A 10894-nucleotide genomic window follows, 5' to 3' on the forward strand; every position below is an offset into this window, starting at 1 on the left:
GCTGAAAATGACTACCCCAGTACTCACATATTTGGTCCAGTTCATCTTTTGTACAGGTCACTTTGTTCCACGTCCACTCAAGAACGAACCGTAAATTAACAGCAGAACTTGGCTGCTCTTTAAAAACAGAAAAAAAAAAAAGACATGAAGCTACAATTGCTAACCAAAACAGAACATAAAAACAAGTGAACCAGCATTACCTTCAGAAGTCCAATGTTTAATGCAGCCTGTCAGAAGTTCTAAAGAACCTGTCTGGACAGCAGCTGACAACACCGCTTCTAACTGCTCCTCCTGAACAGAACAGACAAAATCAAATCAYAAYCTCACACACTTTTCACACCTGAGCCATTGACACAAGTGTTTGTTTCTAACTGGACCCTCATTCACACATCACAAAGTCCATTGGTGCACAGGCAACTTATTTCATGCTTTTATGTCTCTCTCAGTTCCAGCCACAGGCTGGACTGCTTGCTGGTTTGAGGAACACAAAAAAGTTTTCCTCTGACATTTCAACTTCACACAGGGTAAATTTAATCTCTATTTCCATGCCTATGCATTTTACTCTTCATTCACTGAGTCCCAAWSARCTGTTTTCAGTAACAYCCTCTGCTAAYACCMATTATGCACTTKGTGCACACTCTTTTGCCATCAGAAACGTGTGAAGGGGACAGAGCAAACGTGACAGTGGTATCATGGAAACAGTGAAGCTGYGRCCAAGCAGCCCCTGAGACCAGCAAGACATGAAGCAGCTTTGCCACCCAAACTAWTTAAGTTWCAATTTGTTAAAGTATCATAAAGAAGTGAAACGTTTCAGTTCYAACAGGCTSAAATTTCAGGCTGTTCAAATACTRTGTTCTAATGCCATGGCTATGCTGTACAAGGATAATGCACAGGCATGGACATATGGGAAATAATGTAGTAGCTAATTTCAGCTGGTGTTCAGACATTTCTTTTGGGTGAAATGATCCTGAATACAATTTTACATTTTTTCTTCCCTGTATTTTTTAAGCAAATTGAAATGCGTATTTGCGTTCTAGATAAAATCATTACATTTAAGAGCAATTTCTACATATTAGTATATTATATATGGGATATTTCCATTGTTTGCTGAAAATGCAGTTCAGACAAGGAAACATGCCAAACAGTASTTTGGGTGCCAAACAAAATTCCAAGCTTCTTGACCGTAATTCTGAAATTTCTCTTTCTAGTATTCAAAAGCAATCTCTGCTCAATGAAGTGTCTGAACAATATAGTCACAATTCAGCAAAGGYCATCATAAAATTTCTTGCTTTTCCAAATAATTTCACACCTGAGTTGACATCAGAACATCTAATCAGAATATAAGAGCCTACATCAGGCTTGCAAAATAAGCAGTCTATGGGCTGCCAAATTTGCTTTAGCTACCACACTATGCAGAAGTGTTATTTTCCCTACACATTTCCACAGTCTGGTGAACAATCCCACAGACAGGAAGATGAGGGCAGGGGGAAAACTGTTCTCCCCCTCCTAATGCTTGCTGCTCCACTCCATGACCATCCAACCCTTTAGCTTTGACCCTGCCTGGAGAAAGATGGGCTGTTCATTACAAAGGCTCCTCTTCTCATGAAATTTTTCGGATGAGAGACAAAGTTTGTTGCATTGCAAATGCAAAACCCAAGGGGTGTGAAGTCACTGTGGTGGCAGACAGAATGTAGCAGTGTTGAGWGATACAGGTGACGCAGCTGTTGCAGCAAGAGGGCAGTCTAAAAGGAGGAAATCGAGCTACCATAGCTCAAGGCAAAGGTTACAGAGGTGAAGATCAGTTTTGAGAGGGTGCAGAAAAGCCTGCTTATGAAGGGAAAATGAAGGGAAGTGGTGATGAAATTGTCAGGTAGAGCTGACAAATGTAATTGCTTAGCATTTCCTTGGAAGCAAATGATATCTAGTGCAGCAAGCTGGCATTCACAGTAGCACACATCTGAGGGAGGCACTGCCACCTACTGCACTGCACCTAAGGCTCTGACACACTGCCGGCCATGAAGAGGATGAAGGCTGTTCCAAGGGAAAGCTGCTTTCTGATGCACATGCCCAGCACTGACTGCATGCTTCCTCCCGTGTACCTGGGGCATGGAATCAACAAATGGGTCACTAMAGCTCTTACAGCTTTGCCCAGTCAGAAGGTTGGATCTAAGAATATTATTACTTCTGCTAATTAATGTCAAAACCTGCCTGTCAGTGCAACTTGCAATCAAAAATCATGGTCTTACAGCCTCTACAGCCTTCAGACAAGATAGATGTATTTCCCTCTGGATTCCCCAGCGTACACTCACCTGACTCAAACTGGATGGCTGGACATCAACCAGTCTTGGAGACAGCAAGCCAGCTACAAGACACCGAGTGTAGCTGTCATGAATGGTTTCACTTATTAAAGGACCTGATTTCTTCAAAAACTTCAGAGTCTGAAACATCAGTCAAAACYCACAGGTTAAGATAGCATTCAATCACTAAAGTTCTGGATCACTTACACTGTCAAAAAGCTGCATTAGTAGCAGCAGGCTTTAGGTTAGCAATTTTGAAAAGCATTGCTATGTAGAGTCTTAAACAAAGCAGCAAACTAACAGTTCCAGTTTCTAAAAAGAATCACACAGAGGAAAATACCAACCCTTGCAATGCTCAARGAAAGCAACTATTTTCCAGCTTCTCTGTCAATACAAGGCCTTGTTCCTCCCTGAACACTGACACAAATTACATTAAGCAAAAGTTCAAACTAACACAACTACRAATCACTCTTTGAAAGACCCTATGCTTGTTTGTGGGGAAGATGATTTACATGGGAATCTTTAGTGAGTGGGAACTTAATTTGAAAGGACTTGTCACAAGTTGTGCAGTGGCTTAGAAGTTATAATTTGGCCAAGGTTCAGAGAAAAAAACATGCATTTCCTCTTGAACAGCTGAGTACTTTTTCCTTTTCCCTGTGCTGTCCTCTTTTCTCAATTTCCTCAGGGGTCAAAGTACTAACTCCARACTACGCAGACAGTACAAAGAAGTCAACGCTTTCCCCAACTTCCACCACAGTCCTTCCTACTACAGCAATGCTGCACTCTTTCCAAGCCATTCAATCCCTGCTCATGCCTCCCTAAAACAGCACCATTTSCATGAAACTGGCACGATATGACTGCAGTTTTGCATGTGGATGGGCAGCATGAGCACAAAGTGGTCTCTGACACTCAAAGCAGTGCAAGAGAACTTAGAAAAAGTTCAACTCCTGACAGTCTCAATAGAGATACAGAAGAAAAACTCACCTCCTTCTGGAAGCCGGTGCAAGTCATGTGAACAACTCCTGAGTTGAGCAAGCACGTAACATCTGCAGAAACAAGGAACATTTGACAGCCTTCCATACTCTCACAGTTGCCTTATCACCAGTTTGTGCTTTTAAACAGTGCTATCTGCAAAGACAAACCTTCAGCACCCCTTTTCTTCAGCAAATCACTTACACACTTTCTTTTATCWGTACTTACTGTCAGTSTGCAGAAAATTAATCTCAAGTGCTACGCAGGTGCTTTGAGCCTCAGCTCAGAGGCATTTCATTTTAGGACCAWAATCCCTTCAAAGATTATGTTACAGAAGGCCCAAAACCCAAAACTCAGCAGACAGTCAGATAGGTTTCACAAAAGTAAACACCTTGTTAGTACAAGGCAACCAGAGTTAGATTTGTGAAGGTTTGGAGATCTTTTGTTGGTTTTTGTGTGACAATGAACAAGAAAGAGAACCACTAAGTGGCATTTGACCTCACATGAAGCTTGTCACTTAAAAATGAAAAGCAGTGAAATACCTACCAAAATTATAGGTGCTTGGATTAAAAAACTGTTCAGGTGGTGGATAAGAAGGAGGAACTCCYCGACTCAGACTACGCTCGTGTACCAGAATATCCAAAATGAGGTTTGGAGAAGTCATGCTCATTACAGGATCCAGTGACCACAGTGCAAAATAGGGGCAATCATGAAGGAGTTCTTCTGGCCTGAAGGAAAACAAGGGCATAAGCTAACCAGTGACTTTCAAATTAATCCTTTGTAGAGAAATTAGACCTAATAAAAACCTACCTCAGTGAGTCTGGCATTTGTGCATGATACCAGCGATTGATGTCAAACACACCCAAATAAGTAGATGGTTTTCCCTGACCATAGGTATTCACTTGCCAACTGAAGATTGATACACTGGTATCAGGAGAGATTACTGTCAAAGACAAGACATTGTTTCTTATTGTAGAAAACATGGGATATCTGCTGTTTTTAAAACAACACTTTCTATTTTGACTTAATATTCTTTTATTTGACTCATGAAACCAAACACTTTATTGAGAATGATAAAAACAATTTACAGAATAGCAAGAATCTATGTGATAGGTTTCAGTCATACCGCCTCTTTTTCTTGTTCAAATTGTACCAGTTCTAAGCTATATCAAATACACAATTATTAGCTAATCAAGTTTTTCATACAGATAATTTAAAAAATATATCAAATAGAACTGGCTCCAATACTGAGGCCTGGGGAACATCACGGGTGACCAGGTGCCAGATGGATGCAGCTATTCATTTGATCACAGAAAAAAAAGTTCAGGCAACTTTCCTAAGCAACAGAAAGAATGACCTTACTGTTCAGTGAAGACAACTGGCAGAACAAAATGACTGACCAGCATTATACCGATGACACCACCACTGTTCCAGCATCCCAGCAAACATAAAATAAATATTTTTCCCCTTAAAGAATAATGTTCAGCAGGATAAAAAAGTCCCACATAACTTAAGCAAGCAATTCTTCATTTTAAATAAGCCCAGCAAGGTCAGCTAGACAAATACTTAAAACTTTAAGACTGTGGGTATAGAACAGCATTCATTGCTTAGATTCCCAAACCACATAGTTTAGAAAAACCAAAGGGGAACATCAGAACAAACCTTCATTAACATTATCCTCTCGGTCAGCATGGTTGCGATATTTTTCTATGGTCTGACAGCTGAGCAATTTAGTATTGCTGGTCTGCCCTCTCAGGGGAAAGATTCCACCAGTGAGATCTAAACTGTACCTTTCATCACAGTATTCCAAACCCTGGGTGGAAAAAAAAAAATTAAAAAGGTCATTTTCATTAGATCTACTATGAAAGAATGTATATATCTAATATAACATGCATATTGTACTGTTTATTTCCAATGAGCTTATTTCTGATAGCAAATAAAAACGACATCTGACATTCAAGTAAATAAAGTATCAAACTGTAACAGGAAAGCTTGGCGGAAAAGGCTTTGCACATTTTCAAAAATTAGCAATGTCTTAGCAAAACTTTGGTCTGATGCACGCATAGTTCATGCTATTTTATTCAGGAATTTTGGAAACAGCAGGCACAAGCCAAGTAGACAAGAAAAATCAAAATGATCTCTTAGAAAAACAAACATGAAACCTAAGCAAAGAACTTCATCTTCACTGCAAGATAACTAATCACTAAACCAATTTTAATAGAGATGATGTCCTGAACAAGAAGTCTACCATTCCAAAGGACAGTTCTGAAACGTAAAGTACTAAAATTCCATAAACCTGTCCAGCATTAATTTTAGTGACTAGGAATTTCAGCTTTCGTAGGAGCCACTCCCACACTAAGTTGGGGCAGAAGGGGAGGAGAAAATAATGCCAAATAGTTCCTGCTGAAGACAACTGCCTAACCAAATGCAAATTTTTAAAATTTTCCACACTGGGGCAAACAAATCTAAGTTAAGGAACTCTAGTGCACAGAAGATATTAAAAAGTAATGATGTTCCAGATCAGTTAAACAGGACAGTTTCCAAAGGAGTTGCAGTGGTCAGACTCCCATATGAACAGACTCTATATGAACATAGACTGTACACAAGCATTGTGCAGGACAAAGGTAAGGATGTGCTCCATGACCATGAACTGATCCACAACATACAGCAGATRCTGAAATTACATAAAACAAGTATTTAAAAGCCTAATTTAAGTGTATCTTTCAGTTTTCTTACTTTAGAAGACTACCAGCCTTGAAGGCAACAGAGACACAAATTTGACACATATTTATAAAAACAGCGCCACATGTTCCAGAAGTTCCATTTGTGACTTTTACCATGAYATAAAGTCGAAGATGCATGGTTTCATAGCCTCAAGTCTGATTCCTGGGACATAAAGCACTGATGTAAGTAGACAAGTGTTTTAAGCTCCTGTGACCTCCACTCAGTGAACAAGGAGCAATGGTAAATTAATTTCTCCTTGTTTACTCAAGCTTGGCCTGGCAAATGAGAACAACTATTAAAGTTTATGTCACTGAAGGCCAACAAGAAGCTTGATTCAATCATGTAGGCAGAGTCATCATGTCATATTGACCAATACATGACCACAAGGAAGTATTCTGAGACTTAAGACCCCACTGAAGAGCACAGATCCTGTCCTGATGCATCCTTTTGGAAGCAATTAAGAATTGGTGGGGGTGGGGGGTGGCAGCAGATGCTATCAGATCTCAGCATGAAACTACACATGTAAATGGCTTATCTGAAAGCCAGCTGAAGAACCTGTCTTTCCTCCACAGAGGGTGCAAATACTCAGCTCTCTTGAACAGCCTTCTAATACTGGTTCTGGTTGCAATCTTTCAACACACTCATTACAAGGAAACAGAAACAGCAGGAGAGCAAAAGATCTGAAATCTGGGAAATGGTGCCTGACAGCACTTACAAGCCTATGAATGCACTATTGGTTGCACAGTCTGTAGAGGATTCCAAGTCTTACTTTAACTACACCCCAGGTTTTCCAGGTCACAAACACAGTAACATTTTTCAATGGTCTTTTTTTTTTAAAGTGTCAACTGGAATTTCTCTAGTAGATCCATTTTTAAAGGCTGACAAAACATTTCAACTCTCTGAGGTTTAAGCTGAGATTTGTCRTATCTTGTTCAGAAAAGACAATCAAGACAAATAACTGCCAAATAGTTAGAGGTCCTACATTTTAACATTAAATTGTTCAGACAGAAAAMGGTAGTAGCCATGAGACAAATAGAGACAATTGCTATTTTCCAAAWGCAGCACACAGTAAAAGGTATTGTCTTTGTCACTGCTAAGAGCATACCTAAAAATAACTTTTTTACAAGAGGATAAAACAAAACAGAAATTCAAAAGCAAATCTTGAGAAAACTAAAGAAACTTTCTCCTATCAACCTGACAAAATGCTTAGAGCACTACAAGAGATGCAGGAGCGAACTGCAATGAAAACCCTTTAAAGAAAAAAAAACAACACACAACCTCCCCCCCAGCCAAACAAACAGGGTACTCCATTCCTCTAGAGCACTGCATATTTTTGTCATTAAAAAACTGCATATGAAGACATGACATGCATATTCAGATATGCTGAACCACTTGAAGGCATTTCTACTTCTTCACCATGATAGATGATGTATCTTAAAGACCACTTTTTCCAAACACCTAACCTTTATCTGATCAAAAGCAGCACTTCCAAATGAGGAAGGACCTTTCCCRCAGATAAAGACAAAAAAAGAACAAAACTTAAACTCATCCAAAAAATTCAAAACTCAAAGTCCCTATAAAAAAAGTCTTTAAACCATAGTCCAAGGATTAGCTCAATTTTATTTTGTTTTGTACTACTGAGAACATACAAGAGCAAGTATCGAATAGGAGGAAAGACTTGCTCCAAATTAAGGCTACTTTCCCATCAAAAAGATCTTGGAAGAGTTTCGAGCATAGAGCTGAATAGAATTGAACTCATCTTCTATGACGGAGTGACTGCAACAGGTGACAAGGGAAGACTGACCRATGTCATCTACCTAGACTTCTACTATGCCTTTGACACAATCCCACGACATCGCCATCTCTAAATTGAAGAGACAGATTTGAAGAGTGGACTATTCAGTGCATAAGGAACTGGTTGGCTACTCCAAGCCAGAGAGTTGTGGGAAATGGCTCTATCTCCAGGCATAGGCCTGTGTTGAGTGGTGTCCCTCAGAAGTCTACGTGGGGACCAGTGCTCTTCAATGTCTTCACCAATGACACAGTGAGATCAAATGCACCTTAGGCAAGTTTGTAGATGACACAAGGCTGAAACGTACAGCTGACAAAACAGAAGGCCAAGATCTTATCCAGAGGGACCTGGACAAGGCCTGAGAGGTGGGCCCACAGGAATCTCATGACATGAAGGTCAGCAAGTCCAAGTGCAAGGTGCTGCATGTGGAACAGGACAATCCCGGACATGACTACAGAAGGACAGAAGTGATTGAGAGCAGCCTTCCCAAGGACTTTGGGTGTTCTGGTGGACAAAAAGCAATAAACACAGCCCAGAAGTCCAACCTAACCCTGGGAGCCCTCAGTGCAGCCTTTCAGTATGTAAAGGGAGCTTATAAAAAAGAGGGACATTTTAAAAGGGCTGACAGTGACAGGACAAAGGAGAAGAGATTTTCAATTAAAATAGGAGAGATTAAGAATAGATGTTAGGAAGAAWTTTTTTCATGTGAGGGCASCAAAGATCTGGAGATCTGTCTGCCCAGAGATGCTTTAGATGTCCCATCCCTGGCAGTGTTCAAMGTCAGGGCAGATGGGGCCCTGAGTGAACTGATCCAGTGGGTGGCATACTCATGGCAGGAGGTTGGAATCAGATGATATTTAAGGTCTCCCAACSAAAACCATTCTATGATTCTATGACTCATTTTGGTAGGTATAGACAAAAGAATGCCTAAGATGACTCATCAAAAGACTTTTCTTCAGTCTCATTGATCTTTCATAGTAAATATTAACCTGGTAAATTTACTTCACACTCGCTTAGACAAAATTACTATTTTCATCTTTTCATATAACAGCCTGTCTTACCTCGTACATGACTTGTCCTGATGCCAGGTGTTTCCTGTCACCAAATGCTAACTGCAACAGATGCAAACTTACAACATCGCCTTCACTGAAAAAGTTAAAAATGAGGAGATTTGATTACAAAGCTGCTTTACAATCGTCATTACCATTTTATTRGATCTGGGCTGAAACTTACTTAAGAGAATGCTCTTGCTGAAAAGAAAAACACTACTTCCCAAAACATGGTAATTGGTCACATTTAGCCACTCAAACATAAAGGAGGAMATTTTGATGCTAACAGCTTTAGGGGCAAATGCAAAGTATACTACTGGAAACCTTTAATATGCAATATGGAGAAAAAAATTGCTGAATTGCTGGAAATATCTCTCAACAATAAAGTCTTCTCCATAAAAACTGCATTAAAGTCAAACTTAAGAGGACTGCCACTCTGTAAACAGCTGGGCTGACTAAGTAGCTTGATGATGTTTACTGTTCTGCATCTGCAGCCTAAACCACTTTAAATGGTATTGAATATCATGGTGGGAATACCAATCAAATCCTGAAGCAGTTATTAAGAAACAAGGGAAATCATTTAAGACTATATGCACAAAAATATAACCACTGTTCCTTTGCCTCCTTTCACAAGGTAGTAATGAGTCAACTCCTCTTTACCACTGTAAAACCCTGAAAAAATTGCTCTGCAAGCTTTACACTATTAATGCCTGAACCTTCTGTAAAGTTAAATAAACAAATACACAGATACCAACTAAATGYGAACAAATTAAAGAACAGACTAGTGACGTATGGCAAGATTTTATTCACCTTTGCTGTGTAGACTGAACAGCCCACAAGTAACAACAATTGCGAGGATCATTCTCAGGCTCTTGAAAAGTAACGGCATAGACAGGAATCCTTCCTCCTTCAAGCTGAGAGTGGTGCCTACAAGTTTAAAAGAAAAAAAAGAATAAAGAGAAAAGGAGTCTGCTGTCCCTAGGTGTTTGTAGAAGGATAGAAGGATCTTCTGGGAAAAAAAGGCTTGAATGTTTATCCTCAAAGCACAGGAGGTCATCTCAACCAACCAATGACTGACAAGCCACTACTTCTTAAGTATTTGTCTTCCCACCTGCTGCACTTTAGTTGTACCTTCAGAATCTTTTCTTGACACCTAAACATTCATCCACTGTCTATTTACACATCCATAATACATATATAGCTTCTGGTGAGACACTGCAGATTTCCTTAAGTAAAACCCTATCTGAATGTGGTCAAATATTTCAAAAGGCAGATTTAAAATCACCTCTAAATTTTATTATTGCTTATAAATTTACGTGCTCCTTATTCTGATCTCTGAGTCTTCCAAACAAACTTTCATTCAAATCCATCCTTGCCTCAGAATGAGTCAACCACAAACTTCCATCAAGGCTGAAATGTAGGAAAGAGTATGTTTTCAGGCACAGATCAGCTACTGAATCATGTCTCACTAGTGTCATTGTGGACACTTTAAAAACTATTATMATCAAAACCATATTACTCACAAACTGAAGCCTTTAAGTAGAGGCCCTAACTGCAGAAACTGGTTCTGAAAAATAATTTCTACAATCTGTTTCAAGGAAATATACATATTGCCTGGTTTGATTGAATRCTACTGGAGAAAACAAACTGACGTATACAAAACAGTTCTATCACATCCCTACTGCATGACTTCCTGAAACAAAAAATTGAGACCACTGCACATCCAAGTGTGACCCAGCAGAAAAGACTACTTACTCCCTCTTCAAAGATTTCATATTCCATAGCGACAGGTAGCCATCAGAAAAACCCACAACGAGCTGGTTACTTCTGCTTATGCAGCACAGGGTTGATACTGCTGTTCCTGAAGGACTTCGTAATTGAAAACAGAGATGCCTCCCTTCTCTGGTCACAGCTTCTCTTCTTTGTGGAACTTCAGCAGGAATCCTAGTGACAACTTCTAGATCTACACACATAAAAGCAGACAATGACTGAATGCCTTGYGCTATTTCAGTTGCATTTTAAATTGATGTGATTATACAACAAGTATCATCTAATTCTAC

At 39.6% G+C, this 10894-nt stretch overlaps 1 protein-coding gene across 1 annotated transcript in view; it reads right to left on the reverse strand.

The window, feature by feature from the left end:
- LOC130588781 (protein ELYS-like) overlaps positions 1-10894 on the reverse strand; it is a 41297-nt gene that overhangs the window by 19684 nt on the left and 10719 nt on the right. Inside the window, exons 5-14 of the mRNA XM_057389702.1 lie at positions 10590-10797; positions 9645-9761; positions 8847-8931; positions 4932-5082; positions 4080-4212; positions 3816-3997; positions 3282-3343; positions 2310-2438; positions 201-291; positions 28-117 (exon numbers count right to left, since the gene is read on the reverse strand). Of these exons, the coding sequence (XP_057245685.1) occupies positions 28-117; positions 201-291; positions 2310-2438; positions 3282-3343; positions 3816-3997; positions 4080-4212; positions 4932-5082; positions 8847-8931; positions 9645-9761; positions 10590-10797 (1248 nt within the window). The remainder of the gene's footprint in view (positions 1-27; positions 118-200; positions 292-2309; positions 2439-3281; positions 3344-3815; positions 3998-4079; positions 4213-4931; positions 5083-8846; positions 8932-9644; positions 9762-10589; positions 10798-10894) is intronic.

The sequence above is a fragment of the Malurus melanocephalus genome, unplaced genomic scaffold (assembly GCF_030028575.1).
Source record: "Malurus melanocephalus ecotype Western Australia unplaced genomic scaffold, MMel_1.1 scaffold_19, whole genome shotgun sequence".
NCBI classification, from domain to species: Eukaryota; Metazoa; Chordata; class Aves; order Passeriformes; family Maluridae; genus Malurus; species Malurus melanocephalus.